At 38.0% G+C, this 18,271-nt stretch overlaps 1 protein-coding gene across 1 annotated transcript in view; it reads left to right on the top strand.

The window, feature by feature from the left end:
• Positions 1–17,993, top strand: part of LOC119250713 (protein Mdm4-like) — a 139,616-nt gene extending 121,623 nt beyond the window's left edge. Inside the window, exons 10-15 of the mRNA XM_054697699.1 lie at positions 7,181–7,248; positions 7,961–8,060; positions 10,056–10,216; positions 11,399–11,545; positions 13,302–13,382; positions 15,637–17,993. Coding sequence (XP_054553674.1) covers positions 7,181–7,248; positions 7,961–8,060; positions 10,056–10,216; positions 11,399–11,545; positions 13,302–13,382; positions 15,637–16,206 — 1,127 coding nt within the window. The 3' untranslated portion in view covers positions 16,207–17,993. The remainder of the gene's footprint in view (positions 1–7,180; positions 7,249–7,960; positions 8,061–10,055; positions 10,217–11,398; positions 11,546–13,301; positions 13,383–15,636) is intronic.
• Positions 17,994–18,271: the final 278 nt, after the last annotated feature.

The following is an 18,271-nucleotide window of genomic DNA, read 5'->3' as shown; positions in this document are numbered from 1 at the left end:
TTCAAAGAAATAGAACAATTATTGATGAAATTCATATGGAATCACAAAAAACCCGAATAGCCAAAGCTCTCCTGAAAAAAAAGAAGGGAATGGAGGCATCACACTCCCAGACTTCAAACTCTACTACAAAGCCATAATCATCAAAACTGCATGGTATTGGAACAAGAACAGGACACACAGACCAATGGAATTGAATAGAAAATCCAGAAATGAAACCCACAGATTTATGGTCAACTAATCTTTGACAAAGGAGCAAAGACTATGCATTGGAGCAAAGAAGTTTGTTCAATAAATGGTGCTGGGAAAACTGGGTCGCTACATGCAAAAGAATGAAGCTTGACCACTACCTCACACCATACACAAAAATCAATTCAAAATGGATTAAAGAACTAGACATAAAACCTGAAACCATAAAATATATAGAAGGAAATATAGGCGAAACACTACGTGATTTGCACATCAAAGACATCTTTACAGACACATCACCCAAAGCAGTGACAGTGAAGGCAAAGATAAACAGCTGGGACTACATCAAATTAAAGAGCTTCTGTACAGCAAAAGAGACAATAACAAAAACAAAGAGAAACCCCACCAACTGGGGAGAACATTTTTGCACACAACACTAACGATGAAGGATTGATCAAAAAAATCTACGAAAAGCTGATGAGACTCAACAACAACAAAGAAAATAATCCAGTCCAAAAATGGGCAGAAGAGCTAAAATGAAACTTCTCTGAAGAGGAAATGCAAATAGCCAACAATCATATGAATAAATGTTCAACATCCCTTGTAATCAGGGAAATGTAAATAAAAACTACCATGAGATACCATCTTACACCAGTGAGAATGGCACATATTAAAAAAACTAGCAACAACAAGTGTTGGCGAGGGTGTGGAGAAAAAGGAACTCTTCTGCACTGTTGGTGGGAGTGCAAACTGGTCCAACCACTATGGAGAGCTGTGTGGAGATTTCTGGACCTACTAAACATAGAGCTTCCATAGGATCCAGCAATTCCACTCAAAGGTATTTACCCAAAGGACACAGAAACGTCAATTCCAAAGAGCACCTGCACCCCTATGTTTATAGCAGCACTGTTTACAATAGCTAAGCTTTGGAAACAGCCCCAATGCCCAAAAATAGATGACTGGATTAAGAGATGTGGTACATATATACCATGGAATATTACTCATCATTCAAAAAAGATAAACACATGCCATTTGCAGCAACATGGATGGCGCTGGAAGGGATCATGCTCAGTGAAATAAGCCAAAAGAAAAAGAAAAAGACCGGATGGTCTCACTCATAACAGGAATCTAGAAAACTTAAATAAGGGACCAGAAAAATGAATAACTATAAGAAAGCGAAAATCAAAATCAACAAAAAACTATGAACCAGAGACACTTTTTGGGGGGTGAGGGGCGGAGGGGAGGGATTGGTCAGAATGGGTGGTTGCAATTGTATGGGGAATATAAAAATAAATTTATTATTTAAAAAAAAAAGAAAGAAAGAAGTAATGGTTTGTTAATGTCCAGAATGATAATAAGTGAATGAGTCTAGTTGGGGCAACTCTCTTGCTGTAGGACACTTTACACAGCACCGCCATGCATGTGTGTTTTAGGCAGCAGCTGGACAGGTTTCTTCATGGTATTTTATTCCCATGCAGGTCTTGCAATATCTTGGCAAGTATATAATGGCGAAGCAGCTCTATGATCAGCAGGAACAGCACATGGTATACTGTGGGGGGATCTTTTGGGAGAACTACTTGGACGTCAGAGTTTCTCCGTGAAAGAGCCAAGGTAAGAAGATTGAGGGTTTATCTTTTTGGGCATTTATACCTCACCACTTAATCTCTTTAGGTTATAATGGTAATGACTATTTATTTCTCTGGTCAACAAATATTTAAGAGCCTACATCTGTCAGGTGGCCTCTAAGACACTGAGAATATAACAGTGAGCAACAGTTTCTCATTTTAAGGGTCTTAAAAGAGTTGTATGAGACAGGAGATGCTCTCCTCCTTATCGTTCTATTGATTTCCAAGCTATACTATGAACAATGTTCAGAAAGAAGGTACATTTTGTGGGGTGGAATATAGGGTTTTTTAGGGGGTAGAAGTGCTGGTTGAGGAAGTGCTGTTTGTGCTGATAGCTGAAGGGTAGTTAAAGTGTCAGTTACGGGGATGGTTGAAGGAGAACTTTAGGCAGATTGAGCATCACATGTATGTGTCTGGGTAGGAGGGAATTTGATGTGACTAGATTATAATTTTGTGAAATAGTTGTAGAGAAGGGAAGAGTGAATTGATGAAAGAAATGTAGACTTGCTGGGCACTTTGAGGTTGATGAAGAGCTTCCTGAGAATCACAGTAGAACTACTCTGACCTGCTGTGTGACTTTCTCCAGGTGCATAGGGTATGTGGTTATTAACACAGTGACAAGGTAATTAATAATTGAGAATCCAGTCTTCTCTTTCACTCTATAGCTTTGTGATGACTGTTTCTTCTCAGCTCCTTTTGTCTTATTTTGGTAGACTCCCTTCCACTCCCAGTCCAATTATAATGTAAAACTTAAGTCCTAGAAGGAAGGGATTGTCTTGTAAGGAAATCTCCCTACTTGTGTTACTGTTGTTATTAATAAAATTAAATATAAATTAGTTTTTTAATGGTCACAAAATAATACAAGGGCTTGGGCATTACATCTTGATATTTAAATAATTCTTAGATTCTGAGAAATCTGTTCTGTGGAAAACACAGAATACATACATTATAGGGAAAGTTGGGAAATAGCATATCAGAAATATACTTAAAATTTTAATGGAGAGCCATATTCACTTTTTTTTTTTTTTCAATTTCTCACAGCCCACTCTATGATATGCTAAGAAAGAATCTTGTCACTTTAGCCACCACTACTACAGGTACGTCGCATCATATTTCTTTATTCTGTGTCACAGCTTTGAGTTCAAGGGGCAAATGATGGGAAAGCAGAGCAGGACCAAGATGGGCATGGAAGGCCATCAGGGCGCGACTGGGAGGGATGGCTTGTGCAGTTGGTTACTGCTGTGTTATTTAACTTTCCAGTTAATCCTGAAAATAGATTAGTATCATTAGTACCCTCCTTTTAGACTTAGTGATTGTTAACATTTTGCCATATTTGCTTCACCTATACATACTTTTAAATTCCACCATTACTGTAACATTATTACATGCAACAAAATTAATAATGATAAATAACTCCATAATACTGTCCAATAGCCATTTTATGTATAGTTTCTCTCAGTTTCCTCAGAAACATCTTTTACATTTGAGTTGTTTAAATCCAGATTTAAACAAATTTCTTATGTTGCATTTGGCTGACATGTCTTTTAAGTATCTTTTATCTCTAAAACTTAACCCCCTTTTGTTTTTGTATCATTTATTGAAGAAATGGATTATTTTTTCTTTAGAATTTCCAGCATTTTAGAGTTTGTAGATCGTACCCTTGTGGTGATGTTTTATGTGTTTAGCACTTCTCTTTTGAATGCCAACTTGTCTAACCTTTTGCTTGATTCCATACTTTTAAGTACTGCCTTTTGAGTTTAACTTACTAGGTATTGCAGGGAACTGCTTTTGGGTCTGAAGTGCAGTGTATTAGAGATCAGTGAATAAAGTGGACATGACTAAATTGTAACTATCTCACACTTATTTCCAAGTAATGAAACTTTTTGTTTTCCTGTTCCTACATGAAACCCTTGTATGGATTTCAAATTAGATTCTCGGGAACATTGTCCTTTGGAGAAAGCCCAAGCTTGTGATCCCTATTGATTGGCTATCTTTCAGTAGTTTCCTGAAACAAATAGGTTGAAAAGAATTTGTTCCTAATGAAGATTTATGCTTTAAAGTGAGAGTAAAGAAACTACTTTGATATTGAAATATGATTTTGAACTTACAATGAATTTTGGAACTGCTTAGTTTCATTGACAATCTACCTGTGTTACCCAGTTATAAATTTCTGTTTGAGGGGGAAGGCAATCACTTGTGAAATAGTGTGGTTTACAGGGATTGTCACTAAAAACTTGAAATAAACAGAGGATTTTATATTTGCGCATCTACTCTTTTTCTCAGATTTGTTCTGATCTGTTGTCTGAATATCCAGAGGAGATATAACTCTTACCCTCTCATTTTCTTTCTTTTACTTCATTTGCAGAATTTAACATGCTGTATATTAAAACGAACATTTCTATAACAAGTATTTCAGTTGATCCTCTTAACAACCTTGTGAGAAAGGTCTGGAAATGGAGACACTGAGGATTTTTTTTAATTAGATAAATGGTTTGCTTAAGATCAGCTGCCACTGATGAGTAGTGGTGCATCTGTTTCTGAATGGGCAGTCCTTGCTCTTTTCATCATTCTTTTTTTTTTTTTTTTAATTATTTATTTATACAAGCACTGGGTACAGTCAGAAGTGCGGGAGGGTGAAAGAATTCACCAGAGCCAGAGCTGGGAACAGAACAGACAGACTGACGAAATACACTGCTGAGGGGAGCAGTGGGCGGGACAGGAGAGGTCTGTCCCGCCATGTGGGACCCTCGCCAGCGGCCGGGGATCTAACCGGGGATCTAACCGGCACTGCAGAGGCTGCGGGCAGCTTTGTAGCCCAGCGCTCAACTGCTGCGCCACCAGGGGAGGCCCTCTTTTCATCATTCTTTAATGTCCCTTTAACCCTTTTTTTTTTTTTAAAGATTTGTTTATTTAGGCACAGAAGAACTGGGGTATAGGCCAGAGGGGTGGGAGGCGGTGAGAGGATTCATCAGAGATGGAGTGGGGAGCAGAACAGGTGGATCTACTGAAATACATTGCTTAGGGGAGCAGTGGGCAAGACAGGAGAGGTCTGCTGCGCCATGTGGGTAGCTCCCTGGCTGGGGATTGAACTCAGGCCCCAGCAGAGATAGTGCTGAGACTAACCCCTTCGTCACCAGGGAGGCCCCCTAGCTCTTGCTTGTAATGGAAAGAATTTCCCTCAGTTTTCAACACATTTTTTTCATAATGTTAATTCTTCAAAACATTTTGTTATTTAATTTGTCACTTTGAGATAATTTTATTTACAAAAAAGTTGCTAAAAAGTATTATAAAGAGTTGCATATACTCTTTACCCAGATTCCCCAAGTGGTGACATCTTTATATAACCATAGTACAATGATTAAAATTAGGGAATTGCCCCAAAGTAATTTTGATTGATTGTTTGCTCTTACTTGGACGTGCATTGGTTGACATTGCTTCCCATGTCACCTGTTTTACACCATTAAAAAATAAGTTAAAGCTTTTATTTTATGGCTGAAGAAAATGCCATTATTTAAAGTTAAGGTAGTTCTTTATAAAATTATTTCTCTAAATTTTTTTATAATTCTTTATTTTCCACATGTATACTAAAGCAATGAAAAATAAATGGTGAACCTTATATTAATTTAATTAATTAATTAATTATTTTTTAATAGAGGCATGTTTTATTTATTTGTTTGTTTGTTTTGTTTATACATGCACTGGGTACAGTCAGAAGTGCAGGAGGGTGAGAGAATTCACCAGAGCCAGAGCGGGGAGCAGAGCAGGCAGAAGGACTGAAGTACACTGCTGAGTGTACTGCTGAGGGGAGCAGCGGGCGGCAGGAGAGGTCTGCGTGCCATGTGGGACCCTCCTCCGGTGGCCGGGGAGCAGCCGGGGTTCGAACCGGCACCGCAGAGGCTGCGGGCAGCTTCACAACCCAGTGCTCAACCACTGCGCCACCGGGGAGGCCCAAACCTTATTTTAAAATCCCTTTGTACATTATCTGTTTCACCAGATTTATTTTTGTTTCTAATTGTTTTAACCTAGGAAAGATTGTAAGGCTGTTGAGCTATAAAGGATAAAGCTCCTTGTGGTCAGAAAATCTTGTCTCTCAAACTTCTCAGTATCTATAGCTATGAAAAATGCTTTTAGAAATAATGTTGTCAGTAATTTTGAAAATGTTAACTTTGTGCAAAACAACTGAATTGTCAGACCAGTTGTAGGATCTGTGCGCTTTCTCTGCCTGTCTTTATCCTCCATGAGTGTCTTTCTTCCGAGACTGCAGTTGCTGATGTACCAGCACAGGATAGACTCACTTGGGTGCATCTTGGTTGCACAGAGCTTCATGTAGTGAGTGATCTTTTCCTATAGCTAAGTTTTCATCTTTTGTTCTGCTTGAAAATTTTTCAAGTCCTTGAAATATGTTTCTTTTACACTAAGAATATCTATCAGGTTATTGTTACCTCTGCTTCTTTTAATTGACCTTGAGAAAAACTAACTGCCTCCTCTAACTGGGAAAAGTAAATCCTTTTTTTTAAAAAAAAATAATCTGCATTCAGGGCCTTCCTGGTGGTTCAATGGATTAAGCACAGTACTAAGAAGCTATCTGCAGCCTCTGCAGCACAAGTTCAATCCCCGGCCAGGGAGCAACCCACATGGTGCAGCAGACCGCTCCTGTCTCACCCGCTACTCCCCTCAGCAGTGTATTTCAGTCAATCCGCCTGTTCTGCCCCCACTCTGTCTCTGGTGAATCCTCTCACTGCCCCCTCACCTCTGGCCTGTACCCCAGTTCTTGTATGCATAAATAAATAAATCTTTAAAAAAATAATCTGCATTCAGGCGATGGGAATTTAAATTGTGAAATCAACACTTAGAATGTAGGTTTACATGAAGGATGCTATTGTTAAGAAGCATGTGGGGAAAATTCCAGATTTTCAAATCTCACAACCCTGTATAATTTTAACACTTGAAAATAAAAATTAAAAAGTCAAACCTTTTTTGTTGTTGTTGTTGTTGTTTATATCTTAGGCACACTTGGTAATAAACACCTTTAGGAAGAGATGATAAAAATACTCTCCATTATTTGCTCCTTGACCTCAGTTCTCATATTAAAATTTGAAAGCTTGTTATGGAAAAAACGTTTTTTAGCCATTTTTCATTTTCCCCAGATAAGATTTTGGCAGTAAATTTTGAAAGTAGTCTGTTTTAGTCTTTGCCATTTTTATTAGTTTTTTCCCTTCTTTTTGGATGAGAGCCTTGTCCAGGCAACGTGGAAAAGTACATTTCTAGGGACCACACCTGGCTCCAGGGTTGTTTGCTGAGGTCCTTTCTCTGTGGAAAGAATGGTTATTACCAGGGAAGGTTTTCCTTTTGTTTCACTTGCTATCCAGATGCTGCTCAGACTCTCGCTCTCGCACAGGATCACAGTATGGATATTCCAGGTCAAGACCAACTGCAGGTAAAATCACCACACGGTGACCTCTTTTGTTGTACAGAGTGGCCCCTTCTCTGTACCTGTGGCTCTTGGACTCCCAAGTCCTTTCCTGAATGTGGTAATAATTTAACAAGAAAGGTTCTTGGGAGTTCACAGACCAGGGACAGAGTGAACCTTCTCTGTTCTGCCCATAACAGAGTTCCAGTCTCTGAATCTTTCTTTGGGATGTAGCACTTCTGATCTTCAGTTCTTCCAGTTACATTTTCTTTGGGGTTTATGTGTGCCTGTATGTGTGATGGTGTATGTACAAGGTGTTTGAGAAAACTGCTTCATTAGATTTTAACAAACTTGTTGTAGTTAAGTTCTTGTCAGGCCATTTCTTTGAGCTCCCCAAACCTGGGAAAACTTTATGATTATCTTGGTATATGGTAAAGGCGTCACATGTTTTCTGAATTATGCCTACTTTTGTAATAAGGTATTATATTTATAGCCTGTTTCTAACAGATTTTGGCCTTTTGTGCAGAGATTTTTTTCCCCCCAGGTTTGGGATTCTCCTACCTCTGCTGCAGAGGGTTGAGAGGTGTGGCCTTTATTTGATGACTGTTGTGAATTTCAGAATTCTCTTGTGCATAACCCATTGTGTTGCACACTAACTGGTGAGCCAGAGTAGAACTGCTACATCCCCTGGTCTCAGTCATTTCTTTCCCACTGATTGGTACCTTTCCCTTTTTTTCAGCAAAGTGCAGAAGAAAGTTCCAATTCCAGGAAGAGAACTGAAGAAGGCAATTTCCCCACACTGCCTACCTCACAGCATAAGTGCAGAAATTCTAGAGGAGGTAATTTTGGATTAAGTCTATGTCGATTTCCCTTCCTCCCTCTTTCTTTTATCCTTCCTTCTCTCCCTCCCCTTCTTCCAGTTTTTAGAAATGGCTATCCATGTTAAGCACTTACTATAATTAAGACCAGATATTAGAGGATTCTAATAATAATAATGCTGTCTCTTTACGTATGGAGTAGAAGGGTGTAGGTCATACTTATTTCTCATTCTTTTCAGAAAACCTTTTTCACATGCTAATAGAAATTAGCTAAACATGTCTCAAGTTTGCAACTTGGTAACTCAAGCTGCCTTGAGCTTTAATTGTCCCTGAATGTATTCCACCAGGTTAGAAATTTTATTTGATTTGTCTGCCAGAGGCTAATTTTCTTAGATTTTTGAAGTTTGCAGTAGTCATAAATATACTTAATGACTTAGAGCCAAGAATGAACATAAGAAACCTAGTCGCTCTTTGTCCTTGTATGGTTGTTATCAGATCTTTGCCGCATCCTTAGGTGTGGCTGGACTGTATGAGTTAATTGATATTTTGAAAGTTTCCCCCAAACCCTACTTTATAAAAGAGCTCTAAAACTTTCTACAAAGATGTTTAAAATCATAAGTACCTCAGGGGTATTTTGTGGCATGATGGTTTCTTGTTTAGGTACCTGCCTCAAACTTAAAGCAATGGCAGGCTAAGCCTCTGGCAACATCCAAGTTGCTCATTTTGCTGTTTAAACAGATTTAAATGTTCATTGAACTTCGATCAGTTTGGATAATTTTCTTCAAATTGCATTTGAAGAGTTAGAGGCTGCCTAGTTACCTTGGAGCTAGTCCTCTCTGTGTGGCGTTAAATGTGTACTTTTATTTCTTCAGGTCCTTGCCCATTTTCAACTCAAAAAGCTGTTTATAAGAAAAAGCCAATTCAGGAGACTGTATGTAGTTTGCTGAGAATAAATAGCTTAGCATACAAGTAGAAAGGACAGAATTTTTTATATGAGGAAAGAATGACCCATTTCCAGTCCATTTACAATAAAGTTATAGAGCTTGACTAGATAAAGATAACATTTAATAAGTCTCAACTCAGAAATTCGGTTTCTGATAATTTTAGTAGTGAGTAAGGAACAGAGGTGGTTTTAGTTTCCCTGGATACAGATAAGCCTTTTAGCAGGTGGGATTGACATACTTTTTAAGTAGATAGGGTAATCCTTTGTTTTGGCAGGGACCCATTTATTACAGAAATTTTTTTCAATCATCTGGGAAGAGGTAGAAGAGAGTAAGAAAGTAGGACAGTCGGAAAGTGCCACAAAAGCATTGGGATAGTGGGAATGAAAGAAAAAACTTTGTTAGCGACAAACTGGTTAATAACTGCCCTGAATATCATTTTGATGTTCAACTGGAGATTTTTTTCCCTTGAAATATTTCTAGTTGTTAGGTATCTTAACTCCAGTAGAGCCCATTGAGCTAGAAAGTTCATAACATACATACTTAGGAAACCTGGGGTTCAGTGTTTTGTACTTTAAAACATGAATTTTTGAAAAATGTTCCAAAGTATCGGATGTGCCAATGAGACTGCTTTGACAACCTTGTGATGGCCCATTGTTATTCATGCCACCTGGCTTCTGTCTTTGTGCCGTCGCCAGTTTGCAGTCCAGTGGGTCATGCCATCATCAGGCATTCTGTGCTTGACCAAATCATTTTCTAGTTATTGTAGTGCTCTGAATGTTGAGAATGCCACTAAATGACTTTTTAGACATTCTTTTAGAGCGGTATCATTGTTTAGTACTTTTCATAGTTTATATTTCTTCATATATGATCCTTTACTTCTAATGACATTACTTGCTAATGAAGCCTAAATGGGAGGAGATTTGGGGTGTGCTACCGAGACAGCTATTTGATTTCTGATTATTTCTCACTGGGAGTAAAAATTTCTTTTTACTTATAAAGTATTGTGAGTATTATAAAGAGTCTAAATTTTCAAGTACTGTGTACATAGTTATCATTCTTTTAACATCTATAGATGAAGACTTGATAGAAAATTTAACTCAAGATGAGACCTCTAGACTGGACCTTGGGTTTGAGGAGTGGGATGTAGCCGGCCTTCCTTGGTGGTTTTTAGGAAACTTGAGAAACAACTATACACCTAGAAGTAATGGCTCAACTTATTTACAGACAAATCAGGTAAATTTCACATTTGAGGGGGAAGTTCTTTTGAAAGAGTAGCAAACTTGGTTACTCTTGACTGCACAATGCATTGTCTAAGAGTTCTCGTGCAGTGCTATTGGTCTAGTACCATCTGTGTGTTGTGATGCTTCAGTCTCTATCTTCAGCCCTGACCTCTCCACTTCATGCCCAGGTTCCTGCTCATTCAACACCTCCACTTAGATGATCTGACATTTGACATATTCAGAACAGAACTCTTGAGTCTTGATTTTTTTTTAACCAAATACTTCTTTCTAACCATTCATTTGTCTTGTCTACTTTCCACTCAGTGTTTCCAGCCAGATGTCATAAGACAGCATTGATTTCTTTGTCAAGATTAGCAGTTTTTGATCCAAAATGTATCTGAAATCTAACCACTTTTTACTAACCACTTTCACTGTCATACCCTAATTCAAGCCATCATCATCACACTCCTTTAACTTATTTTATATTCTTCATTGCACTTCTCACTTTGTACAACTTACTAGACTTTTTGTGTCTATATCTCCCCCCGAAATCAAGTCCATGGCTTTTATATTCACTGCTCTTCTATTGCCTAATACCTAGAACAATATCTGACACATTGTAGGCATTCAGTGTTCAGTTGATGAATAGGTATATAATGGTGGCAGAATAAGTTGTCTTTTATGAATATTGTAAAAAGCATGTCATAAATGTAGATAAATGTAGAAATAAAATTAAATTGTTTAAGAATTCAGGACAAAAAGTCTGCGTTACCCTCTGTATTTCTCATATTTCTTCAATAAACATCACTAACTATTAAGGAAAGCATGTCACAATGTAATGTTTTCTAACTTCCTAGAGCGTCACCTGTGGGAAAGGAATGTAAGAAATGGATTCTTTTTGGTTGAGCAACAATGAATCCTGCCTTTTAAGCTCTTTGGTACTTCTCAAAAGTTTTTCCTGATTTACTATTAAATCTGACATACCATTAAAATTGAAAATTCCTTGTTAGATACCTTTATATCCATCTATTAGCTTGTAGGTGTCTAGTAGATATCTGCTGAATGAATAAATGTTAAAGGCTGGGCGTTCTTTGAGGCATATGTGAAGACATTGAGTTTGGGTTCATGTATGTTTATTCAGCATCTTTGATAAGCCTCTGACTACAAAACTCTTGTTTGTTTTTTGTTCTACTAGGATATAGGTACGGCCATTGTTTCAGATACCACAGATGACTTGTGGTTTTTGAATGAGTCCGTGTCAGAGCAGTTTGGTGTTGGAATAAAAGTTGAAGCTACAGATACTGAACAGTCTGAAGAAGTAGGGAAAGTGAGAGATAAAAAGGTTTGTTGTGGGAAAATCGTGAACCTGTTCGCATCTGGTGACCCATACCTTTTTGTACAAGTGACTCACACGGTCCCCCTATTTTCCTTTTTGGTATTCTCTTATGTCCAACATTAAGTTAACCAAGACTGCCTTAGAAATAAGATACAATCATGCATAAAGCTCCTACCTCATTAGAAGAAATAAACTACCTACCTTTTCCTGAATGCTTATTTTCTCATTTTGGTGTTTTTTCTTCCAGAAATCTTGCTTTGCTAAGAAGGCAAAGTTCTAAATAGCCAAAAGAGCCTGTAGGGAAATTTTTTTTATTTCTTAGACATTGTAGTAGCTTCCATATAACTTTATATCTGAGGGAAAAAACAGTTGAGTTCTAATGTAGTTTAGTTACAATAGAGGGAGATTTTGGGATGAAGAGTCCTACAAGCATGTGTTCAATTCTCAAATCGGGCAACTCCTGACACAGACAATATTCTTGGTAAACATTAAGTATATATAGCAAGAAATAAACCCAAATTGTATCATCCTTTTAATTTAAAAGATTCTCAGAGTAATTTGGAGTTCTAAAGGATATTCTGATATTTTTGTGATTAGCAAAGAGGTGCTTGGATTTCTTGTTAGACTAGTTGTATGCAAATCAAGTGGCTAGAATGAAGCCAAAGGTGACACTTGGAAACTTCTACAGAGAGATGGGACTTAACTTTTGTGAGAAAGTTTCTATACAGGGGGCCTCCCCGGTGGCGCAGCGGTTGAGCACTGGGTTGTGAAGCTCCCCTCGGCCTCTGCAGCGCCGGTTCGATCCCCAGCTGCTCCCCGGCCACCGGCGGAGGGTCCCACATGGCGTGCAGACCTCCCCTGCCCCCTGCTCTGCTCCCCGCTCTGGCTCTGGTGAATTCTCTCACCCTCCCGTGCTTCTGACTGTACCCAGTGCATGTATAAACAAACAAACAAATAAATAAATAAATAAATAAATAAAATGCGTGCCTCTTTAAAAAAAAAAAAGTTTCTATACAGAAGTTTACAATTTTGTCATATTTGGTTTTATTGTGTTTTGCATTGCAGAACTAGGCTTTTAATTTTTAGTATTTTAAGTTCTCCTCCTTTTTATTTTATTTATTGACATTTTTGGTAATGCTTACATTTCTGGAATATGGAGTTTTTAGGATTTTAAAATTCTAAACTTTTTAATTTAGAAGACACTTCCTGCAGTTTTTGACTTTGTTTCCTGGTCCATGGGCATGCTTTTCTAGGACAGCCAGAGAATCGCATAACTGGTTTTACTTTTGAATATGAAAAGTAAAAACTTAAAATACTCCATTTTCAGTCTTTGCATCTAAGTCCCTTATTTTATACAGTGCTTTTCACTATCATTTTGTCACAGGGTCCTTGTGAATGCCTACCTACCTAGATTCCTAAGAAAAAATTTCCATATTTACGTAGCATCTCTACTCTGACACTGTTTATTTTCTTTAAATTCACAAATTTGGTCAGCCTCTCCCTTCTGGAGGCAGAAGGTGATTTGGTAGCCCTCCCCCTTCAAGCCTCCCCATGCTCAGTCATTGATGCTCCTGAAAGTCCTGCTAGGTGTGTGCAGAGTCACGTTTTTGCCCTCAGACTTAAGCTGTCTACTTTTTAAGTTGCTAGTGATAGAGACAGAATGTGAGTTTTAAATTGAAGCTTTTCTGTCTTTTTTGCTTTCAGGTAGTAGCCTCATCTAAAATAGGTACACCTTACTAATGAGATATCTTTGCCTTCACAGCTGTTTGAAGTGGGGAAAAATGATGACCTTGAGGACTGTAAGTCCCTAAGTGATGATACTGATGTAGAAGTTACCTCTGAGGTATGAGTCTATACTAAAAGGGCTGTTAGGACCACCCACATCTTCAGCTTTTAACAATTGTAGCAGTTCACTTGTGCTTAGGAATACCTTTTAAACTCAGCCCGGTTTCCACCTACCTTTTCTAGCTCTATAGAGATGTCGGTTTCCACATCTTATTATAAATTTTTATTGGAATTTGGGAAGAAATGGGGGAGACTTGATCTGCGCTTCCCTACCTTGGAAAGAGATGATACTGCCTCTTTTTGCCTCTCTGCCTACTATCAAAACTCTTCGAATGTGTTGCATTGGATACACAAGTTATTTAAAATAGTTCTGCACTACTTTCCCATTAAATACCTCTTTGTAACCCCAAAGGCAGGTCTATAAGCGACCTAAAATTCTTTATCAAGTGTAAAAATTGTATCTTCAATACTTTCTTAAAAGGAAACATGGGAAATGTTTAATGCTTTCTTAAAAGGAAACATGAAATCCACACATTTACATTTGAGGCAGACTAATATTCAGCTTTAAGCTGTTAGGTAGTAGGTTTGGATTTATCACCAGTTGACACTCAGGTCTAAACTCAAATATATACCTTACTTTTCGATTTTCATGCTTGTTCTCTAATGTCCTTTAAATGCTTCCCTTAGGTAATATACTTTGGGAAGAAAGGTGATGGGGAAGAGAACAGATTTTATATGTTGCTGCTGATGAATAGAAAATATTTAGGTTGTCACTAGTGATGATTTCAACCCCCCTAACCCCCTTCCCTGTTCACCGTTATGGTGATTCATTGCAAATTATCTGTGTATAGCTAATAATAAAATGGAATATATCAGTCCATTAAGTGTTCTTGACCATAATACAAATAGCAGAGATAAGTGTATCCATCTTAATCAAACTTCTGTGACTGCTTAGGCCTAGAAAACCTATTAAGCAAATAGATTATACTTCATCAAATCAAAGATGCCATTGAATTTAATAAGTCCTGTTATTTTATGTACTACTGAAAAGGAGAAAGTAGATTATGAGACACCATCAATTATCATTTCCAAATCTTTATGAAGTTCCTTTGAATATTTATATAGCATTTTAAATAAAATCTGAGTATCTGGCAAGAATGTTTTGAGGCTCTCTAGAGAACATCCCAGTTTAACAAATGGTCATATTCCTGCCTTCAGTCTAGGCAATTGAGTTATGACTTCTAAACTTGAAATGCTTGGCCCAGACTCTGAAAGTAATCAAGTCAGCCTGTATCAAACCATCGATCCTATAAAAGGCATCCAGTTACCCACATTAAATACTTTTGACTTGTTCCGGGTAGTTACCTTTGAATTAAGCAAGCCATTTAAAATTCACTGGGCTCTGGTTTTACCTCATTTGAATATGGAGAAGTAGGAAAAAAATTACTTGGCATTCAAGGACAAGAATATTGATTTTTGGTGGGGTGGGAGTGGGGGGCCTTCCTGGTGGCACAGGGGTTAAGTTTTGGAGCTATCAAGCTTTCACAGCCACTTTGCCATTAGTTTGATCCCCAGCCATGGAGCTGACCCACATGGCCCAGCAGACCTCTTCTGTCTTGCCAGCTGCTCCCCTCAGCAGTATATCTCAATCTGCCTATTCGGCTCCCCACTCTGTCTCTGGTGAATCCTCTCACGCCCTGCACCTCTGGCCTGTACTCAAGTTCTTATATGCATAAATAAATAAATCTTTAAAAAAAAATCTTGTCTTAAAAAAAATTGACTTTTTAGAGAGTGTGATTTAGGTATACAACTACCTGTTCCTGAGAGCAGTGAGAGAACTTGAGTAAATTTAGTAGCTTTCAAATTTCATTTTAACTTTAGCTTGCTTTTTGCCAAATTTTAGACATTTGTTAATTAGGCAAGAATGAGTTGTTTTCTCTTTTTCATTCTTTAGCAGCTTTGTTTAATAAATGTGTAAATTGCACAGAGAAATGAACCTAGAAAAGAAGGCAGTGAGGAAAAAAGCAAGCAGTTCCACCCAAGTCAGAACGCCAAAACAGTTAACTTTCTTGGGGATAGAGATATCAAATTCTGGCTTGAAATGTAATTGTATTACTATCAGTATACAACTTTTCAAGAGTTTCTTATATATAGCTGTAGAATTTGTTCAGATTCTAGGCTAGACCACTGGTGTGGAGTGTCTGAACTCTCACTAGCTTAGAGACATAATGAGGAGTTGACCTCCCCACCTGCTTAATCAATGTCTTGTTCACCACCAAGTGAGTATTCACTGGCTGTGCTTGTCTTTGTAGGGTGAGTGGCAGTGTACTGAGTGCAAGAAATTTAACTCTCCAAGCAAGAGGTACTGTTTTCGTTGCTGGGCCTTGAGGAAGGATTGGTATTCAGATTGTTCTAAGTTAACCCATTCTCTCTCCACGTCTGATATCACTGCCATACCAGAAAAGGAAAATGAAGGAATTGACGTCCTTGATTGCCGAAGAACCATATCGGCTCCAGTTGTTAGACCTAAAGATGGATACAAAAAGGAAGAAAACCCCAGACGTTTTGATTCCTGCAACTCGGTGGAATTCTTGGATTTGGCCCACAGTTCTGAAAGCCAAGAAACTATATCAAGCATGGGCAAACAATCAGATAACCTTTTTGAACAGAGAGCCGATGCAGAAAACATGGAGGATTGCCAGAATCTCTTGAAGCCATGTAGTCTGTGTGAGAAAAGACCACGAGATGGAAACATTATTCATGGGAGGACAGGCCATCTTGTCACTTGTTTTCACTGTGCTAGAAGATTAAAGAAGGCCGGGGCTTCATGCCCTATTTGCAAGAAAGAGATTCAGTTGGTTATTAAGGTTTTTATAGCATAGTTGAATCAATGAATTGCAAAGAAATATTAATAGCGTCTGGCCATGTACCAAAACATCAGTGTTGAGCCTCTCCACTCAGTGTGACCCATTGCATCCGTTCATTAATTCGTGCAAACATCTGTGTTCCAGGACAGTTTTGCTTCTAAATTTACATGTAATTTGAGAGTGAGTGCTTTAAAACTAGATTATCAATTTGGGGACTCCATTGACATGAAGAAATACGTGAATGACTTCTCCCTTTAAAGATGAGGATCTGGGAGCACCTACCAGTATAAGCAACACATTCATTCACTCACTCACCAAATTACTTGAAGATTAATTTTTTTAGTTAATCCCTACTCTTCTGTTAGAGAATGTTCTTAGGCATCAAAATCCAAAGTGTCTATTAGAAAAATATTAAAGCTAACAGTGAAAAAGCATAAATGATTTGATTGGTCCAGTGATATTATAGTGCTACAGATCACTTTGTGTTGCAGTCAGGCTGCATGAGTCAGAGAGCAAAAGGAAAGTCTTAGAAAACAAGAACTCTCTTCCACATGTGCCTAGAATAATTGTATCAAACATTTTTGCTAAATACTCCCTAAGTTTTGAAAAAGTTTATATAACTTTTTGCACATTTAAAAAAATTGAGGTATAATCACTAATTCATTGTTCCCTTTTGCTGGATTGTTGACATCTTAGTAACTATACCAGACAAGCTAGAGAATGTTTCTGTCACCTCAGAACATTCCCTTATGTTTCTTTACTCCACCATTTTGTGAATCTCATCCTAGATTTCTTTTTGCACATGTTTAATTTGACTTCTAATTTCTTAAAATAAGTTTAGGTACTTAAAATGTGTATACTAGTTGTGTATGTGCTTTAAAGATATTTTTGTCCAAACTGTGGAGCTATAGATTTAAGTGATTAAATTTATAGAAAAAGTCCTATCATATAAACTGGCAAAGTCTGACCTTGTTATAAAATTAATCAGCCAAATCAGACTTCGCTTTCAGTCAGAAAATAATTGATTTTCTTTTTGACTCAAATAAATGCATTAACACACATTTCTGATACAACCATCTCAATTATAGTTCTAAGATAGATAATTTTCCACCAAAATTCTCTTTACATTAGTCTGTCCTCAGTGTGCCTTGAGAGTCCTATGGGGGTTTTTCCCTCATCTTTTGTGTTGTCATGTTTGATGCCTCTGGAGAAAAATGGCAAATCTGAAGAGGTCTTATTTGTGATAACTCTTGGGACAATATAGAAATTGAAGATCTTTAAATTGATTTCCTTACAGATAGCCCTATCTGCTTTTCCCATGGGGAAAAAAATCTTGATGTGTATCAAAGGGTGTGAACGTGCCGTTTGGAAAACTAAGGCCCTGGATTGATCAAATTAAGGATCATAAGAGTCACCTGGGTTGCATGTTCAGCAAAGCCCAGCTAACTCCCTGACACATTGACACCCACACACACCCACACCCCATACCTCCCTCCAGGGATTTCCATTTGAACAAGTGTCCCTGGAAGCTGGTGCTGGTCTAGGACCACCTTTTTGGAAGCACTGTCCTAGAAAGACAGTTTTTTCCAAATAAAGGAAGAAGAAGATTTCTTTCTTGAGCATCACACTTGATTTCTAGAGAGGAAGTTAGAAAGTTATAGTTTTTTTAAAACTGCTACGTACTCTTGTACTCAACCCTGTTTACTTTGCATGAGGCTGAAAGGGTTAAATGACTGCTCTGTTCAGTCATGGCTGGTGTGCTTCTACTGGTACTGAAGGTTCTTGTAGCAAATCGTTAAGGCACACTTGCTCCCTCCTCTTTCATTTGTTAAATATTTTAATAGTGGTGCTTGTTGAATTTGGAACAATTAATAACCTTTTAAAATAATGGAGACTAAATTAGGAGAGCAGTGACTTTCTCCGACAAGAGAAAGGGCCTAGTAAATGCCAGACTTTCATCCAGAATCAGATAATTTACTCCTCCCACTAGGAGGACAGGAAAAGGTAGCAGAGGAACTTGAACTATTTCTCCATTGTTTTTCCTATACCTGAGGAACCGGGTCTGGGTCTCCAGGCACTG

The sequence above is a fragment of the Talpa occidentalis genome, unplaced genomic scaffold (genome assembly GCF_014898055.3).
Source record: "Talpa occidentalis isolate TD23 unplaced genomic scaffold, MPIMG_talOcc4v2.1 talOcc4.18, whole genome shotgun sequence".
NCBI classification, from domain to species: domain Eukaryota; kingdom Metazoa; phylum Chordata; class Mammalia; order Eulipotyphla; family Talpidae; genus Talpa; species Talpa occidentalis.
The sequence above is the reverse complement of the archived record's forward strand: the minus strand, read 5'-3'. Positions and strand labels throughout refer to the sequence as shown.